This window comes from Lactuca sativa, chromosome 3 (assembly GCF_002870075.4).
Source record: "Lactuca sativa cultivar Salinas chromosome 3, Lsat_Salinas_v11, whole genome shotgun sequence".
Classification (NCBI taxonomy): domain Eukaryota; kingdom Viridiplantae; phylum Streptophyta; class Magnoliopsida; order Asterales; family Asteraceae; genus Lactuca; species Lactuca sativa.
In genome coordinates this window covers 314,503,427-314,524,163 of record NC_056625.2, presented here as the reverse complement: position 1 = coordinate 314,524,163, position 20,737 = coordinate 314,503,427, and the positions used below count along the sequence as shown (strand labels likewise).

The following is a 20,737-nucleotide window of genomic DNA, read 5'->3' as shown; positions in this document are numbered from 1 at the left end:
TACCAAAACAAGGCTTAGTATGACTATTACAGAGAAATAAGAAGGGTTTTTTTTGGCCTAGGTATGACTGTAAAGTAGAAGGTACTATCATGTTTAGTCCTCATGCAAAACAACCCAAAACGGCATCGTTTAATCCCTTTCCGGTTGTTATATGGGTCTCACTTTCCATGCAGGACGCAATGCTGACCCACTTGGCAAGTTGCAACCGCGAAATCAGGTGAAACCTGCTTCAATAACAAAACGATGACAATTTTGTAACTTTTATGGTTTTAATTAACATGATTTGATATTCATCCACAAAATTAACACTATCAAATATATTGATAATCCTTATATAAAAGTCTATATAAAGCTATCAGCTATGGACAACATATTATTATATGTTATCACATCCAAAATGTCCACCTCATCATCTAGTTACATTTTTGGTGTTATAACACCCAATATGGAAATAGGCAACACCAAATAACATGTGATAACACCTACCATTTCTATTTCTTTTTTTATTTTTTATTTTTTATTTTTTATTTTGATGTTTTTAATTTCCATTTTTCTAATTTGTTTTATTTTTTTAATTTATGTAATAATATTTATAAAAAAAACATATAAATTAATAAAACATAATTCAATTAACTACTAAATTAAACATAGATTTTAAAACTAAAAACGACATTACAATAATAATTTTTTTTTTTACCAAAAGCATACGATAATCCTAATAATTTAAAAAACTTAAAACCAATACATTTTCTTCCGCATGTCATTGAGCCCGCCTCGCTTTGTCGCGCCCTATTGGTCGTCGAGGCGGGGATATCTCTTTGATGTCGTTGAGGTCGTCTGGTAGCTCATGCGTGTTGGCATTGGGGTCGATGTTCGTGCATGCGTCCGAAACGTCGATCGAACCCAAGCTACGAGATCTCTTGGATTGTTGTTCCAAAAATGTGTCTGTTTTAGTCCATTTTGAGCCATCCTTAACAATCTCCCAAATCTTTTCATGCTCGAAAACATGACCCGTCTCGACATGATATTGGTCCCTCGCAGCTCTAAAAACATCAAAACCGGTCGTACCACTTTGCTTGTGCGAGGAAAATTTGTTGTAGATGGAATTGAACTTGGTGCACTTCTTGCTTATTTGAGTTCACTTGCTACTCATCGTATCCTGATAGAGATAATTTTCATCCTTCTTCAAAATAGTCTGAAATTTACCGATCACAACTTCCCAAAAAGCGCATTTTCTCATATCGTTTCCCTTAATTGAGTTTTTTGATGTCCCGCACCATAATACTGCCAACGCGTATTCTTAGGGATGTCAACGGGGGCAAACGGGACGGGGATTGCATCCCCCGCCCCCGCCCCCAAAATTTTCCCGTTCCCCCGCCCCCGAACTCTCCATCCTTTCTGCCCCCGCCTCCGTCCTCGAATTCCCCTTCTGACCCCCGCCTCCGATTGATTTTGAGCTAACTTATTTGGGCTAAACTAAGTTTTTGTTTGGGTTAAAAGAAACTACTTTTTGGGTAACAAATAGATATTTATAACATATATTTACATAATACAAACAACTTTAAAACGTGTTTTTTTTTTTTGAATTTTTGTACGTAAAAATCATTTTATTGTTTATTATATTTATATAATTAATATATGTGAATTTATATAATTTATTAACGGGGCCCCTACGGGGGTTTCGGGACAGGACTATCAACCCCCGTTCCCGCTCCCGAAATTAAAACAGGGGTTAACCTTACCCCCGCCTCCGCCCCCGTCCTCGATTTTTTTCAACAAATGCCCCCATACGGGACGGGGCCCCCACGTGACTTTTTGATATCCCTACGTATTCTTCCTCCGCACTCCACCATGTTGGAGGTTCTTCTTCTGATTGCTCCACCGCGACCATTTTCCCTTTCTTTCTTGTTCTCTCAACCCCCCCCCCCCCCCTCACTAGTGTCTCCACAACCGTTTTTTGCGTGGGTAGTGGTTGTGTGGTATTTTGTTGCATGGAAGCAAATGTGTTGAAAATGTTTTGTGGAAGGGTTGTAGGGAATTGTGATGGAGGTGAGGCGGAATTGACAAAGTTGTTGGAAAATGGAAGTTGCGGTGAGCTTTACGAGTTGAGGGTATTCACATACGCCTCATTTTGTACAAAACCGAGAGGAGAGGATGTGTTTGTGTTTGGAGGAGAAATGGTTGATTTGTATGGAATAAGATGAGAGAAATAAGTTGAATGTGTAGGTAAAAATTTGAAGTTATATTGGAGTTAAAACGTAATTTTTTTTTTACTACGTGACCGTTTCGCAACGGTCGAAAAAGTGACCGTTCACTTGATGCAAGCCACCGTTTCTTCCCGTTGTCACCACAACGCCTCCTAACGTAACGGCCAAAAACGGGTATCGGGGGCGGTGTTTCCGACGTTATATTGCCGTCTTTTGGATGTCACCTCGGAATAACAGGATAGCCGTTGCCCATTCCTAGCTGGCTAAAACTATTACAAATAAAGTCAATGAAATGCTATATTATATCTTTTTGGTGATTTTGTAGTTTGGTGATTTTTTATTATCTTTTACCTATTTTAATGATTGTTTTGTATTATTAAGCAAAACAATAACCACCATAAAAACCGTCAACATGGATCCTTCCTTTCCTTCACTAAAATGGCGACCACTCTCTCGCCTACTACTTCCGTCACTTTTCACCGATTCTCCGGCCACCAGTCTCTCAGCGATTTCCGATCAAAAAGGTACCTGAATTTCACGAAACTCCAGTGCACTGGAGGAGGAGACAACACAACAAGTACGGATACATCCGCCACCGGTCAAGTCTCCGAGTCCGGAAACCTACTGCTCAAAACCGCTTGGTATGGCTCCGAGCTTCTCGGAATTGCTGCCTCGTTTTTCCGTTCACCTGAGAACATCGATGACGGAGCTAATAGAGGCATCGAGCTTGCTGGAGATAGAGTCGGAGTAATTGACCGATCAATTATCGTTGAAACTATCAAAGAGGATTATCAGAGGTCGTATTTCGTCACAGGTAAACATTAAATCGTACTCCGTTTAGTTTATACACCTCCAGTTTCCGAGAATTTCAAATTTGGTGATGAAAAGCAATTACTTGTAGACATGCTCAATTTTACTTCATTGAATTCAGTTTTAGGGTAGAAAATTCTTAGTTTTATCCATCAGGCTTTAATAATTGCAGTTTATGTTTGATTTTAGGTGCTCTTACACTAGACGCATATGAAGACGACTGTGAATTTGCAGATCCAGCAGGTTCGTTTAAAGGCCTACGTCGATTCAAAAGAAATTGCACAAATTTTGGGTCTCTTATTGAGAAATCAAACATGAAGCTCATGAAATGGGAGGATTTTGAGGTATTTCTCTGCAACTACATACATTCCTAGTAATTCAGTGTGTAATAAGAATGGATTTTGAATCATTTGTGTTGTAGGATAAAGGAATTGGGCATTGGCGTTTCAGTTGCACCATGTCATTTCCATGGAAACCTATTCTTTCAGGTATCTTCATCCATTTTGCATATTTAATAAATTAGATTAATTAGTAAAATAAACCTACAAATTTTACAATACCATTAAATGGGATAAAATGACAAAATGTTATTAAGATGAGGGTTGCTACCATGTCATTAATCTTTTGATATGAGTCCGAATAAATTTTGTAGTACTGTTTTTGATCATGATGATCATGAGAGCTTGAAACCAAGTTCATATTCCACTTTTTTGTATGATATAAAAATTTACAACTTATGTCCCGGTGAATTCAGAGTTCATACCCAATGCTTTCAACACCAATTGTATTGTGTTACCATTGCATGTCCAGAGTTGTCATATCAATTTTGTTTTGTCTTCTTGACAACCGCATTTCATTGCAGCTACAGGTTACACGGAGTATTACATTAGCAAAGAATCAGGAAAAGTATGCAGGTAATAAATATAACTAATGACAAGTTTTGCTCATATGATTCTTGTTTTATTTCCATTTTATATATATATATATATATATATATATATATATATATATATATATATTGAAAACCCAAATAAAAAAAATGAGACCCCTTGAAAGAATGTAAATTGCTTGGAAAAGCTGAGGTATTTATTTAGTGGTAAATTATTTTCAGGCATGTGGAGCATTGGAATGTGCCAAAGATGGCATTATTCAAACAACTTCTAAAGCCTAGTAGAGGATTTTGGGGCAACAACAAACTTGGCTAAACTTTGCCTATATTCATTCATCCTGTATATATAATTAATTATATATGATATAATTTTATTCTACATAACACAAAGAATTTGTGGATATATATTTGGGCATATTCGGTTTGCTATATAGGTCGAGCTTTAATTAGAAATTGTACTTAATTAATGTTATATAATCTCCTTTCATGCTTTTTTCTCTTTTGTTTAATATTGAGTTCATCTAACCAAAAGTTTAGACTCAATGATGTTAACTTGGTGTATATAACTTGTATAAGTTGGTTAACTTGGTGGCTTCCAAGTTATGGTTACAAACAAATCAGACCTGTTTTTGCCTTTACAATGTTTTTGGAACGAACGCTTGTGCAATGCAGACAATTGATGACAAGGACATAAAATATTATGCAAGTGTTGTTACTAAAATACCTCTAAATGTGGTAACATTGTTCGTTGTCCAAATTTGCACATATGGTTCATTCACAGTTGCTCAAACATCATGCATATAACATTGTAGTTTATGCAGTGACAGTTGTACATTGGTCAGGAATAGGAGAAAGAAAATAACCAACAAGTAATTGGCAGTCATCAAATATGAGAATTGAGAAGGTAAAGCAATGAGGAGGGTAAACTCTCGCTTCATAGACAACTGAATATTACAAGAAATCGATTCAGAAAGTTAAAAAGAAAAAGAAAAAAAAAACAAATGATGTAAAAAGTAAAAACCCCAATAAGCCCATTATGTTTTTATTATTGTGTATCTCGGTTGTTGTAATAAAGAAGATTATGGGAGGAGGAGGAGGAGGGATAATACAGAGTAATTCTAGCATATATAATTTGTTGTTGGTAAGGTAGGTGTACAAGAGAAGAGAAGAGAAGAGAAGAGATGAGATGAGATGAGATGATCTCAGTGATTTGGATGGTCAGGATTGAATTTGACAGACTCCCTCCAAATAAGCTCTTTGATGTGTTCTTCAGTGCATGAAGGCTGCTCAAAGTCGAAGCTAAAAGGATGAGGGCACACCGGCTCATCGTTGATTTCATGAAGAGGTGCCAAATACGGGTGACATAACGCCTCATCAACTGCAATATTTATATTTAAACATGTTAATTTAGTATATAAAAAAAATAAAAATAAATGGTAAAAATACCTGTAATACGCCTGTTTGGGTCAAATACAAGCATCTTTTCAAGCAGATCTAAAGCTCCAGGGGATTTATTTGGGAATCTGGCAGAGAATTGTTGTCTTGGATACTGAGGAAGCTGTCTCACATATCTTCTTGCATTATCGCTTCTTAGAAAGCCAAGACTTGCATCATCAGGTGAACCAATGAGCTAAAAAAAAAAAAAAAAAAAATCAAACCAAAATTACTTAATTGCCCTTTCATTTGTGTCGTGATAATAATTAATTAATTACCTCTGTGATAAGTCTGAGCTGATGAACATAATCTTTGCCTGGAAACAAGGGCTGTCGAGTGAGGATCTCACCAAGGATGCAGCCGACGGACCAGATGTCAATGGCGGCCGTGTACTCGGAACAATTTAAGAGCAATTCAGGGGCGCGATACCAACGAGTCACAACATATTCGGTCATGAAATCCGTTTCTGAAGTGGTTCTTGCAAGCCCAAAATCCCCAATTTTTAGGTCACAATTTGCATTCAGAAGTAAGTTGCTTGGTTTTAGATCACGATGCAACACGTGTGCCGAATGAACGTATTTCAGTCCTCTTAGAATTTGGTAAAGAAAATACTGCCATCATCAATTTATCAAAACATCACGTTTCAGTTTTGGACTAAACATAGTAAAAATCAGAAAGCATAGGGACCATTTTTGTAATTTAAGAATCATAACAACAAACACATAGTTACCCGACAATGATCATCAGCCAGAGGTTGATTAGAGCGTATTATTTGATGAAGATCCGTGTCCATCAACTCATAAACAATGTAAACATCATTGAAGTTTTCCTTCTGTGGAGGCCGTATGATGTCTTTGATTGCAATAACCTGTACACCTCAAATCACGTAAATACCCTTCAACCCAAATCAATACCATCAAATTAGAGTTTGTAAACTCACATTTTCATGTTCCATGTGACGAAGAAGCTTAATTTCTCTTAGAGTCCTTTTCGCATCTATTCTGTTGTCAAAAGCATTCCCAATTTTCTTTATGGCAACTTCTTCACGTGTCTCCGCATTCGTTGCAGCACTGGAAGAAAAAAAAAAAAGTCAACTTTATTCGAAACAATGAGAATTAATATCAGTAATCCCCTGTTTCTTTTTTTCTTTTTCCATTTTGTGATGTTTAAAATGTATCCAGGAAAATGGAAGGAAAAAATGACAGACATATTTGTAAAAACTTAGGACTTAATGGGGGAAAACTCCTTACTCTAAAGTAGCTGAATGGGTAATGATGTGTGTCTGTATATAAAGTGTTGAATACATAACGTATGTTACTTTCCTAGACTAAATGACCATTTTATCCTTACATTCCAAAAAAATTCACAACATTCATCAATTTCAACATGATAGTAAATAGGTAAAGAGTCGGTATCTTAATACATTAACCCATGGTTTTTGGCTGAACACATTAAGTCATTCTGTCCAGAAGTCAAAAAGAAACAACACGTAACTATTTTCCTATTTATAAACAATAAACAATAGTAAATGATTCTAAATCTGGATCGTGAGCTCAAGATTCTACTAAATTAAGAGAGTTTAAACCCTAATGATTATAAGCTCAAGTTACCCGTAAATCAGATAACAAGCACCATCAAAATGTAGTTGAATGAATTCAAATAGGATTATAAGATCAAGTTTCCTGCAAATCAATCGCTGATAAACCCTAATATGATCAACCACTACATCTAAGAGCCTTACGATGATGATCAAATACAAATCGCCATAACTACAGCACGTAATTCCACGATTCCCCAAACAAAATCGATCAACATCACAGAATAAAATCAAACATAATAACACCAAATCATGGTAAACGTTTCAAAAACTACCAACAGAATTCGAGTCTTACCAAACGATTCCATAAGCGCCTCTACCAACAGGTCTGATCGGAGGAACATACTTCCGGGAAACTTCGAAAAGATTACCGTACACATTATACTGAACGTAACGACCGCCATGTGTAAGAACCCCCTTAACGTTACTCTGATCCGCTGTAGTAGCAGAGCTTGACTCCACCACAGACATAGCTTCCTTCAGCGACTTTCTCTCTCTAGATCCAACCTAAATTTTGGGATTGAAGAAGAAGATATGGTCTTTGACATTTCTAAATTTAGAGTTGTTATGACTCATGACAATGAAGACCGAAGAGAGAGAGAGAGAGAAACTTTTGAACTGGAGCTGATATGTTGTTACCCGTGAAGAAATTTTACCTTTTTGTATAGTGCTTTTTGTGTTCGTCTTTTGTGTGGTTGAATTATAAATGTGTGTATGGTGTAAAACTTTTTTGATGGGTGATTCGATCACCATACACCTGTTACGGTTTTCATTATTTCACAAACTCCATCAAAGTTGAAATCATTTTCATGGTGGATCATTTTCTCGAAGAGCTTGTATTTTATGGTGGGGTGAATTGCTTTTTACAGAAACAATACCTTTGTGCTATTTATTAATTTCGGAAAAACTTTTCTTATAAAATTTTGACCAATTTATTTACATATAAATCAATTTGGATGGTAATTTACTTTGTAAACTATTATTTCATTCTATGATTCTTGTTATTATGGTTGTTAAAATCACGACGATCCTACGATCCTATTTATAAAAAACGAGTCGGACCGTAAACGAATCGTATTTAGGGTATGATCGCTGGTAGGATTAGGATCCGATTCAATCCAACATTCTCTTGATTTTTTTTTTAAATGATTTTTTGTTAAATGATTTTTTTACTACTTTATATCTTTTACCATTTAACAATTTATCGTTTATTATTTTGTATTTTGACTTATGATTAATATTTTGAAATTTTTATAACTTTTGAACAACAAATTGAAATTTTGAATTTTTTTTTATTTTTAAAATTATAAATTAAAATTATGTTTTATTTTATGGGATGATCCTGATCTTGGAAACCCAAAAACAATCATACATAGAATCTTGATCTTAACAACTTTATTTGTTATGTATCGTTTTAATTAATATAAAAGTTATTGGTTACTCAACTTGATCATATAACCTTATATAATTATCTACAAGGAAACTTGTTCATATGACTTTATATAATTATCTACTAAGAAATTAGATTCTTGTTATGATTTTTTTTTCTTAAAGAATAACTAAATAATTATTATGTTGTTTGCATATTCAATTAACAACATTAGCATTGTTCTATGAGTGCTCCTTCTAATTTATAATTTAATCATCATTTTAGTACTTATAATCCGATTTTAGTTACCAATTGGTTTTTAATGATGCTGTAAAAGAAGGTTATCTTTGTCTACGAGACTTGTTAGATTTCTTAACTATTTTAATCAAAAGTTTGTTTTATTATGATATGGTTTCTAATTATATGTCGTTTTAATAGCATATAAATTCCTAAGATTGTTTCAAACAAATACTATGGGCGTGTTTGACATGAAGCTTTTGGAAGCGTTTGGGAGCTTCTAGCTTCTAGCTTTTAATAAAACGCTCTAGTTTAAACAAAAAGCTTCGTTTGGCAGTAGGAGCGTTTAGCTTTTAGTTTTAACAAAACGCTCCAATTCTAAAAGCTAATTTATGTAACGTTTAACAAAACGCTCATGAGCTTTTGAAATCAATTTCCATAATTACCATTAAAAATATATTTATATATTTATTTATTTTTAATCAAATGTCCTTTTATGCAATTTTATATATTTCAAAAGCTTCCAGCTATTTTTGCCAAACATACATATAAAAAATAAAAGCTAAAGTTTCTCGCTACCAGCTACCTGCAACCCGCTACCTGCTTTCAGCTAACAGCTACTTTTGCCAAACACACCCTATATGAATAAGAAATTCATTTTATAAGGGCGTGGTAGTTAACTGATCGTTATAGTGTCTAATAAGGAGATGGTTTTGTTTTTGAATAGGCTTGATAATGATTTTTTTTATCTATATATCATCTATTAACTAGTTAATGGACAAATACATTGGTTTCTAATATAAAAACAACAAACCCAAAATCGCATTGATATATATATATATATATATATATATATATATATATATATATATATATATATATATATATATATATATATATATATATATATATATATATATATATATATATATATATATATATATATATATATATATATATATATATATAAAAGTTCAAATAAAAACAACAAAAAGTATATGCACGTAAAAACACTATGTTTATTTTATTATTCTGTAATGAATGTTGTATATGTATATTGTTGAAATAAATCTAATATGAATATTATCGTTTGATGATTCATATATTCATTAAAATGTTATTATTTTATTATAAATTTATATATGTATATTTTTGTAGTAATTTTAAATATGTGTAATATTCTAATTATTTAAAACAATAATTTTTACATATTTTACATTAAAATATTCCAAAACATATAATGTTAGAATATATTGCATATTCTCTTTTTACGAACAATAGAATATTAGAATATTTCACTAAAAATATTTAGTCTCACGATCTTACAAAATTATGTTTGTATCAAATAAACTCTTATATATATATATATATATATATATATATATATATATATATATATATATATATATATATATATATATATATATATATATATATATATATATATAGGTTCAGGTTCATTTGAGACCATTCTAATTTTGTGAGACCATGAGACCAAATCTAAAAATAATTTTAAAATGAAAACTAAATGGAAAAATCCAAAAATTCTTTTTTTAAATATTATTTTCGGAACTTGAATTAACTAAAAAAATTAAAAATAATAAAAAAATCCCGTTTTTTTTTTTTTTTTGAAAAATACGTGAAATATTCTAAATAGAATATTACACTGACATATTCTAAAAAATAATTTTAAAATGCAAAATAAATGGAAAAATCTAAAAATTCTTTTTTTAAATATTATTTTCGGAACTTGAATTAACTAAAAAAAATAAAAAAAAAATCCTATTTTTTTTGAAAAATACGTGAAATGTTCTAAATAGAATATTACACTGTACATATTCTAAAAATAATTTTAAAATGCAAAATAAATGGAAAAATCAAAAAAAATCTTTTTTTAAATATTATTTTCGGAACTTGAATTAACTAAAAAAATTAAAAAAAATTTAAAAAAATAAAAAAAATAAAAAATGCGTCTCACGGTCTCACAAAATTAGGCCGTCTCACATGAACATAACCCTATATATATATATATATATATATATATATATATATATATATATATATATATATATATATATATATATATATATATATATATATATATATATAGTAACATCCCAAAAACTACGATAAAATTTTTCATTTTTAAAATAAAAGAAACCATTGTTTTCAATCCCAAAACCATATCAAGTCAAGTGTCAAATATAAATATCCCCCAAGATTCGAACATCATAAAATCTCCCAAACTGTATCTTCGAAGGATATGTACGATCACGTCTTCGTCTTGCCACAGTCATCTAAAATACTTGAAACAATAAACTGAAACTGTAAGCCAAAGCTTAGTGAGTTCCTCCAAAGTACCACCAAACAACATAGCATATACAACTTTACATGCTAGGTCTAATCAGTCATTAGACTAGCATACCCCCGGACCAATCAGTCATCGAACTGGAATACCAAATATACAACGGGTCCGCTCAGTCATCAGACAGGAATACCATCGGTTCAGCTTAGTCATCGGACTGGAATACCCCCAGTCTATTAGCTCACACACAAAGCAGTAAAGCCTCAACCCCAAACCATAACATGTCTACATATACATGACAGATAACATATAACCAGTTAACAGACAAACATACAGGTCTACAGATTACTACAGCATAACAATATCCTATATACCAGGACTCAATACTAACATCTCAATATGTTACAACCCGTAATTTGTATCTTGTAAAAGTCAAACTTGGTCAACTAAAGTCAAACTTATCAAATAAAAGTCAAACTTGGTCAACTAAAGTCAAACTTATCCAATAAAAGTCAAACTTGTGCTTTGATGTAATCTTAAGGTTAGATTAATAACATTTACATGTTAAACACTTAGTTAAAAGGGGCTGTGGAAATTTGAAATTTAAACACTCAAAATCCGAGGAGCCTCACAGGAACCGAAAACCCCCTTCGCAACCGTAAACGTCTCGCAACTGAGAACCTCGTTCTCGGCTGTGAACTCGCTTCTGACCGTAAACGGTTTCAGCCGTAAACTACCATATATATATATATATATATATATATATATATATATATATATATATATATATATATATATATATATATATATATATATATATATATATATGTCTGACTGAAATAATCCTCGCTTCTACACTTCTAGCCGAAAACTCAAGCTTTTTCTCTCAAGATCTTCAATCAAAAACCCCTAGTTTTCTCTCAACTATCATCCGAGGATCATTTGATTCACCTTCGGATCTTGATAAGAACATCTAATGTTCTTTTTCTCATCGATCAATCACCCTTCATTCCTGGGTTTACAGCCGCAAACCCTTGGATCTCCTTGGTTTCACCAAGAACACCAAGAACATACACTTGAGTTTACAGCCGAAAACACTTGAATCTTCAAGTGGCCGTGAACTGTTTGCGGCCATAGAAACCGAATCCCAACCAGAGTCTCCTGGAGGGAGAGCGTGAGTTTGTGTATAGATCTATACGAGATTGACCATCCCACTCCTTGCTACTAGCTACAGTGGGACCTGTAGGTCCACGGGTGACAAATGTCTTACCTTTTTCGACGCCTGAAGAACGTCGTGTTTTATACTAGTCAATCAAGCATGGTTATAACCTAATCACATTTAAACCTTAATTAACCAGTTTGGTTACAAGGCAGTTAATGCATCAGTAGTGTATTTTACACAATTCTACTGTAAACCTTCATTTTCCATTACATTCATATAGTGATATTCTCACATGAGAAATGCATACTATTTTTCTAGTAAAAATGGTTTACAAATATGGAAAACATACATTTTATACTATTTCGAGTACAAACATACATTTTATACTATTTCAAGTACAAACATACATTTTATACTATTTCAAGTAAAAACATACATTTTACACTATTACCAGAGAACAAACATACAAAACAGTCGGGTCTTGAGTAAAAGACTACTTTTCATTTTTAGAAGAAAATATAGGATTTTCTAGGAAGTATACAAACATTTTCACTAAACAAATACAAACATTTTCATGATACTGTAATTAAGTAAATTTTCAAACAATTTTGCATTTTTAAAACATAGTAAAACTCATATAATATTCTCAAAATCTCATGTATCAATATCATCACAATAAAACATATCCCAGAATCTCAAATACATAATCTTCTGTCAGTGTGTACAAATCATGTCGGCGCCTTCCCGCGATCCTCGCTAGTACCTGAAACACAGATCACATAACACGGTAAACATAAATGCTTAGTGAGTTCCCCAAAATACCATATACAGCATATACACCACTCAAGGCTATACTCGGTACGACCCTCCGGTCGATGTGTCTCAGCGGGACCCTCCAGTATCGTAGCTCTTTGGACCCTCCAGTCCGGTCTAGCTCTTTGGACCCTTCGGTCCGGTCTAAATCGTTGGACCCTCCGGTCCGGTCTATATAACACATAGCATACACGTAACATAATGCACATAATCTCAATCATACACGTAACACATAAGACTCTCCGGTCTGCACATAAATACCACTTTAGGTAATGTATAGTGAGAAGACTCACCTCGGGTAATCTCGGAAAGTCTCGAACTCGAAATACTGATGTAGCCTCCGCCTAATCACATAAAATAATTTACCTCTAATTAACAATGATTCTCAAAGGCTAGAATAATCCCTTCCTATAATCTCTCAGAAGGGGAAAAGACCATTTTACCCCTCCAATGGTCCAAATGTCTAATTGTTGACCAAACCCTAAAAGTCAATGAAAGTCAACAGAGGGCAGTACATGGGGTGTACCTACTCTGTACGCGGGGCGTACCCTGGCTACCCAGAATCGGGGGTCTCAACCCTTACGTTGCGCGTACTGAGATTTATGCCCAACGTAAGTCTCAGTTTCATGCTCTTAATGTTTTTGGTCTAAATCGCTTAAGAATCAAGCTTATATTCCAGATCTAGTCCTTCTAATGCCTCTTAACCCATAAAGTCGAAACCTTTAAGCCTTTGCATGGCTGTAAAGGTTACCAATCACTCCAAACTCTTATCCTCTTTCCCCATTAAGCCCTTATCTTATGCATGACTCAATATTAACGATCAAGATTGGATTTTTATGGATCTACAACACATTTCATACTGGAATGGGGCAGATCAAGGCTTATGGAGACCATTTACTCATAAAGTCTCCATCTTTGGGACAAAAACCCTAAAAATGGTCCATAAAGCACAAATCCAAAAAGGTTAAGAAAGCTTTGAGCTTTTTACCTCCAGATGATACTCCAACCTCTATAAAGCTTAGATCCAAGGCTTGCACTTCAACTCTAGCTTCTATAATGACCCTTTTTCTCTTCAAAATCTCACAAGAACACTTTATCAAGCTCAAATACACACACACAAGTTAGAACGAAGGTTTAGCTCTTTTAGGGTTTCACTCTCTGGAAATGGTGGCTGGGATGGAGGCCATAACATTCCTTTTATAGTGCTCATGTCTCATTTAGGGTTTTAAGTCTGGGCCCATTACGCCCAGCGTAACTAAGGTACGCCCGGCGTACGTTGTAACGCCCGCAAATCCGGACTAGTCAAATTAGAGGCAATAGGGGTCGAAAACGACTTTTCGACAAAAGATTATTTAGAATAAATAATCTTAACCAAGATGTAGGATATGTCGCCAGGTTTCCGTACATATAAAGAACGCCGAAATCCGAGTTATAACGAAGAAGTTATGACCCGTCGAAGTTTCGCGACGGAACCGACACGACACCGGGAAGCGTAAATAGTGAATTTACGATAGAGCGAGATTTAGCCTTAGCAATCTAAAAGAAGGTCGTAGAATATGTTAAACTAAGAACATCGATAAAAAGAACGCCCAAATCTGACTTCGTATGAAGAAGTTAATATTTTTCGAAGTTTCGGACTAGCAGTGTACAACCCGAAATTCGAATATTAGATCGAACAGTTTTTAGCCGACACGACGTAAACGAGAATCAAAGATCTCGTTAAAAGTAGCGTAACGAGAAAAATATGGGCAAAAACGGATGTCGGATGAAGAAGTTATGAGGATTTAACGGACCAATCATGTCCCGGCCCGTTAATAATATAAAGTTTAAAATCGAGCCAAAATTAGCCGACAGAGTCTAAACGAAAGTTGTAGAGTACGTTCCCGCCTTCGCGTGGATATAAAGAACGTCGAAAACGGAGCTCCTACGCTAAAGTTACGAATTTTTAAAGTTTATGATCGTATTTGCGAAGGCTGATGAGGATTGATGACGTGGCATGTTGTGGGCCGTCCGATGATGGTCTTAGATCTCGCTTCGGATCATGCCACGAAGCCTCGCCCTACGCCCCGCGTACGAGATCCGGAACGCCCCGCGTAAACCTCGGTCTGATCCATCCGACGAGTGGAAGACAGCTGGGTCCGAGCTGGAGTTCTTATCCGAGGAGTACGCCCAGCGTAATGTCCGAAGCCTGACCCTATAAATTGATGTGCAAGGCTGCCATTTCTCTTCACCCCAAAACCTCTTCTTTCTCTCACTACTTTCTCTCTCTAGCACCTCTAAACACCCCTAAGCCCTAGATAAAACCCCTAGCTCCTGAGGGAAGCCCCGAGGCTCCCGGAGTCCCGAGAAAAAGGAGTTTTTCGGTTTCGAAACACTGCTCCAATTAAGTTCCGGTTTTCGATAAAATTCGCTGTAAGTGTGCTACGCTTACGCAATTTTTAATAAAGCTTTCAAATAATTATAGAAATGTTATTAGGTCCTTAAAATAATTATTTGGGCTATTATTATGAGTTATATTAAGTGTTATTAACGCTTAATAATAGTCAGACTAATTAATTTGTCGCGGTTATCGTTAGACTAAACCCTAGTGGTATTGGTACTAGGTTTTATCGAAGGAATATCGTTTTGAGAGTATTGAAGCGCTGTCCGAGTGCTGAGTCACCACCTTTCAAGTGAGTGCATAGTCCCTTTCATCTTAAACACAGATATGAAGTATTTTATATAAACTACGTGCCATGTGTACATATTATCTGAATACTTGCTGTCTATGCTGGATGAACGTTTTATACATTCTTTAAGGGATTTAAATTGTATATGTATTTTATATATATGAATATGTTGGGTATGAGATGGGTAGATGAATGATGAAGATGATGTGAGTATACATTGGCAGCTATAGACTTAGTGCCTATGGGACGAACACCGGTAGCTATGGACTTAGTACCTGTTAGACGTTGGTAGCTATGGATTTAGTACCTGTTAGGAATCGGTAGCTATGGACTTAGTACCTATTAGTTAGATGCTGGTAGCTATGGACTTAGTACCTGTTAGGAATTGGTAGCTATGGACTTAGTACCTATTAGATGAACATTGGTAGCTATGGATTTAGTACCCGATGAGTAGACTATAGCAGCTATGGAATTAGTGCTTTACGAACGAACATTAGCAGCTATGGATTTAGTGCCAGTCCTATAACCCTGGAAGTAAGGGACTTTGGAATAAATGAATGCATGATATATGACTCTTAGGTTAAATCCTTAAGAGTAAAGAAGATAATGGGGATGGGTAATTGGGTGGATTGTTTGATTGTTTAACATAATAATTATATTATTGTGGGTTGAAAACCCTATGTACTCACCAGGTTTCCCAACCTGACCCACTCAGTTTATTTATATCACAGGTGACGATATGAAGTGACATTACACTGAGAGATTTAAAGAGAGGTAGATCACTAGTGTAAATAACTGTAAGTTCTGTTTATGCTTATATTTCTGTATTAACGATGACATCCCAAACGTTTTAAAATGAAATAAATACGTTTCTTCGAAAATGTTTTAATAACGTATTTACCATGTTTTTCTGGGAACAAATTCCGCAACATTTTTATGAAAAGAAGTACTCTGATTTTTACAAAGCATAAACAAAATCGGTCTTTTCTGGCTGTGAAAATGGGGATGTCACAGTTGGTATCAGAGCATTAGTTTAAGCGAACTAGGAATATGGATTTATTTCTAGACTTAAACTTAGAATGCTAAGCGATGATTGTGAGGTGTGAGCACTAGCTTATTTTAGGAATGATGCCTAAATTTCTTTTATGTGCTAAATGCTTTGTGCATGATATATTGTTATTTGTTGGGATTTATGGTCTGTTGCCGACCGGATCTGGAAACCTTATGTGTTAATGATTCTAAACGTACGACTACGATATTAGAACTAGCATGTAAACGTTTCGAGGTGATAAGAATGATTTAAGACGCAATCCTAAATTAAGATCTAGATTCACCTTATTCGGTGTATAGATCAAAATGGCAAGAATCTGTAGTGGAGCTGGGAATGCAAATGGGAATAGGAATCAACCCCCAGTGATTCAGCAAATACCTGTTGTAGAAGAAGTTGTGCCTGAGCCAGTCACCATGGCTGGAGTTCAAGCCATGATTCGGGCTATGTTGGCTGAACAAAGGGAAGAAATGAGACAAATGTTTAATAGGGACGAACCTACCGTACATGTTGAACCGACGGAGCTAGTTCCCGAGCAATCTGAGGAAGGGAACTACAGCCGCCAAGTGAGTCAAGTAGGGACTCAAGGTGAGCAAAGGGATGGCCCAGAAGGGAGAAACAACAAGGATGGGCGGATGTACAAGAATTTCTTGGGTGCGAAACCACCAAGTCTCTCAGGAAGCCCAAAGCCTGTTGAGATTATGGATTGGATCTCCGAGATGGAAATGGTGTTTGAGAGCTGCGACTGTAGCGAGAAACAGAAGACCGTCTTCGCTGTAAGACAACTGAAAACTAGAGTCTTGAGCTGGTGGAAGCTATTGGCAGATACGATGCCACGAGGAGAAGCCATAAGGATGTCATGGGAGGAGTTATTGGAACAATTGAAAATGCAGTACTGCTCGGAGATAGATCTGATAGACCTAAACAACGAGTTTCAGAACCTGAAGAAAAGGGAAGATGAGTGTTGATGAGTATGCCACCGCATTCACTGAGAGGATGAAGCTATTCCCTTACTTGGTGCCTAATGAAATCTCCAAGATTGATAGGTTTGCTAACGGACTGCCCACTGACTTTGGCCCAATGATCAAAATGGCAACTACCTTGAAAGCAGCTGTTAGGGCAGCTAAGAATGTAGAGGCCCAGATAAGAGAAAATGGTCTAGAAAAAGATAAGGCAGGAGAGAAGCGGAAGTTTGAAGGATCTTCGAGGTCGAACAAGGAAAGCAAATTCTCAAAGCTTGGGGGAGGAGATGGAGGTGAAGCAAGATGGTGTGATAAATGTAAGAAGAAGCATGGTGGGAAGTGCAACAAAGAAGTGACTTGTTACAAGTGTGGGAGGACTGGTCACTATTCCAAAGACTGCACACATGATGAAAAAGTATGCTACGGATGTGGAGGCAAGGGGCACATGTCCAAAGACTGCCCAAGGAAAAATAAAGCAGCACGACCTGAAACACCACCAAGGCCAAGGGCATTTCACATGATCCTCAACGAAGCAGAAAACCATGCGAGGAATCAAGGATGAGGACTTCATATCGGAAGATCAAGTTATGTAGTAGCCATAGTATTTTATGATGTAGCCTATTAGAGGCATAGTCTAGGGTGAACTTGAACACCTATGTAATAGTTTCAAGAAATAATAAAATCTTCGTTTTGTTATCTGGTGTGTTAAATTGTTGTGTGATTTGCTGCATGGTGACTTGGGAAACTACGGGACAATACTTGGGACGAGTATGAGTAGGTGTGAATGGTAGTAGAGGCCTATACTACCGGAAGCACAGGACTCACACTTGGATCAGGGAAAGTCACAAGGTCACCGAGAAGCTAGTAATTGATTTCGTTTTATTCAAGTGTGTTGTTACCATCATTTCGGTAATGACTAAGAAGATTGTTGATATTCCGACCCTAGTGGTCATATTCCATTGAGTCCGACTACGATGAGTAGGTTACGTGGTTCAGAGAACCAAGTTTGATGAAGCGTCCGACTTAAACCAAACGATTGGAATCAAAGCGATCAATAGAAATATCACGCTCGTTGTTAAAGAAGTTGATAGCTAGAAATGCCTAATGTTAAAGTGTGATTATATCACATTATAACATGAAGGAAGGCATAGTCTGTTTTAGAGTTTAACTCTAAGAGACCTAAGTCTAAGAGTTGCAACGTACGATGATAGGTCATTAGAATATGACACATCGATCCATAGTAGTAGTAAAAGAAATTATCTCAAGTTCGTATCCAAGGAGGATCGAGATTGTGACTTGAAGGTCATAATTGGGAGTCTAGCCTGAGGTAGAGAGCAGGTGCACGATTGAGTACTGCTTGCAGTCAATGAGTCTAAGAGATAGACTTGAAGGAATGTAGAAGTTATAATTATTACCTAGGATGAAGAGATGACGTATGGAGTCATTATACGACCCTGTTTCGTTGATAATTCCGGGACGTAATCATCCTAAGGGGGAGATAATTGTAACGCCCGCAAATCCGGGCTAGTCAAATTAGAGGCAATAGGGGTCGAAAACGACTTTTCGACAAAAGATTATTTAGAATAAATAATCTTAACCAAGATGTAGGATATGTCGCCAGGTTTCCGTACATATAAAGAACGCCGAAATCCGAGTTATAACGAAGAAGTTATGACCCGTCGAAGTTTCGTGACGGAACTGGCACGACACCGGGAAGCGTAAATAGTGAATTTACGATAGAGCGAGATTTAGCCTTAGCAATCTAAACAAAGGTCGTAGAATATGTTAAACTAAGAACATCAATAAAAAGAACGCTCAAATCTGACTTCGTATGAAGAAGTTATGATTTTTCGAAGTTTCGGACTAGCAGTGTACAGCCCGAAATTCGAATATTAGATCGAGCGGTTTTAGCAGACACGCCCTAAATGAGAATCGAAGATCTCGTTAAAAGTAGCGTAACGAGAAAAAGATGGGCGGATACGGATGTCGGATGAAGAAGTTATGAGGATTTAACGGACCAATCATGTCCCGGCCCGTTAATAATATAAAATTTAAAATCGAGCCAAAATTAGCCGACGGAGTCTAAACGAAAGTTGTAGAGTACGTTCCCGCCTTCACGTGGATATAAAGAACGTCGAAAACAGAGCTCGTACGCTAAAGTTACGAATTTTTAAAGTTTATGATCATATTTGCGAAGGCTGATGAGGATTGATGACGTGGCATGTTGTGGGCCGTCCGATGATGGTCTTAGATCTCGCTTCGGATCATGCCACGAAGCCTCGCCCTACGCCCCGCGTACGAGATCCGGAACGCCCCGCGTAAACCTCGGTCTGATCCATCCGACGAGTGGAAGACAGCTGGGTCCGAGCTGGAGTTCTTATCCGAGGAGTACGCCCAGCGTAATGTCCGAAGCCTGACCCTATAAATTGATGTGCGAGGCTGCCATTTCTCTTCACCCCAAAACCTCTTCTTTCTCTCACTACTTTCTCTCTCTAGCACCTCTAAACACCCCTAAGCCCTAGATAAAACCCCTAGCTCCCGAGGGAAGCCCCGAGGCTCCCGGAGTCCCGAGAAAAAGGAGTTTTTCGGTTTCGAAACACTGCTCCAGTTAAGTTCCGATTTTCGATAAAATTCGCTGTAAGTGTGCTACGCTTACGCAATTTTTAATAAAGCTTTCAAATAATTATAGAAATGTTATTAGGTCCTTAAAATAATTATTTGGGCTATTATTATGAGTTATATTAAGTGTTATTAACGCTTAATAATAGTCAGACTAATTAATTTGTCGCGGTTATCGTTAGACTAAACCCTAGTGGTATTGGTACTAGGTTTTATCGAAGGAATATCGTTTTGAGAGTATTGAAGCGCTGTCCGAGTGCTGAGTCACCACCTTTCAAGTGAGTGCATAGTCCCTTTCATCGTACACATAGATATGAAGTATTTTATATAAACTACGTGCTATGTGTACATATTATCTGAATACTTGCTGTCTATGCTGGATGAACGTTTTATATATTTTTTAAGGGATTTAAACTGTATACGTATTTTATATATACAAATATGTTGGGTATGAGATGGGTAGATGAATGATGAAGATGATGTGAGTATACATTGGCAGCTATAGACTTAGTGCCTATGGGACGAACACCGGTAGCTATGGACTTAGTACCTGTTAGACGTTGGTAGCTATGGATTTAGTACCTGTTAGGAATCGGTAGCTATGGACTTAGTACCT

At 35.9% G+C, this 20,737-nt stretch overlaps 2 protein-coding genes across 3 annotated transcripts; one reads left to right on the top strand and one right to left on the bottom strand.

Annotated features, from left to right (window-relative positions):
* Positions 1-2,607: 2,607 nt before the first annotated feature.
* Positions 2,608-4,403, top strand: LOC111907208 (uncharacterized). Of its 2 annotated transcripts, none has more exons than XM_023902998.3 (5): positions 2,608-3,021; positions 3,207-3,361; positions 3,439-3,505; positions 3,886-3,931; positions 4,129-4,403. In XM_023902998.3, the coding sequence occupies exons 1-5, from the start codon at positions 2,646-2,648 to the stop codon at positions 4,220-4,222; spliced, it is 738 nt and encodes a 245-aa protein (XP_023758766.1). In that variant the 5' UTR covers positions 2,608-2,645; the 3' UTR covers positions 4,223-4,403. The 2 variants fall into 2 exon arrangements, with proteins under 2 accessions (XP_023758766.1, XP_023758765.1); XM_023902997.3 differs by having other exon boundaries at positions 3,880-3,931.
* A 510-nt stretch (positions 4,404-4,913) lies between these two features.
* Positions 4,914-7,574, bottom strand: LOC111907207 (mitogen-activated protein kinase homolog MMK2). Its single transcript, XM_023902996.3, has 6 exons — positions 7,233-7,574; positions 6,281-6,410; positions 6,071-6,208; positions 5,619-5,951; positions 5,353-5,536; positions 4,914-5,284 (listed from the first exon to the last, which is right to left on the bottom strand). The coding sequence occupies exons 1-6, from the start codon at positions 7,406-7,408 to the stop codon at positions 5,109-5,111; spliced, it is 1,137 nt and encodes a 378-aa protein (XP_023758764.1). The 5' UTR covers positions 7,409-7,574; the 3' UTR covers positions 4,914-5,108.
* Between the last annotated feature and the right edge of the window lie 13,163 nt (positions 7,575-20,737).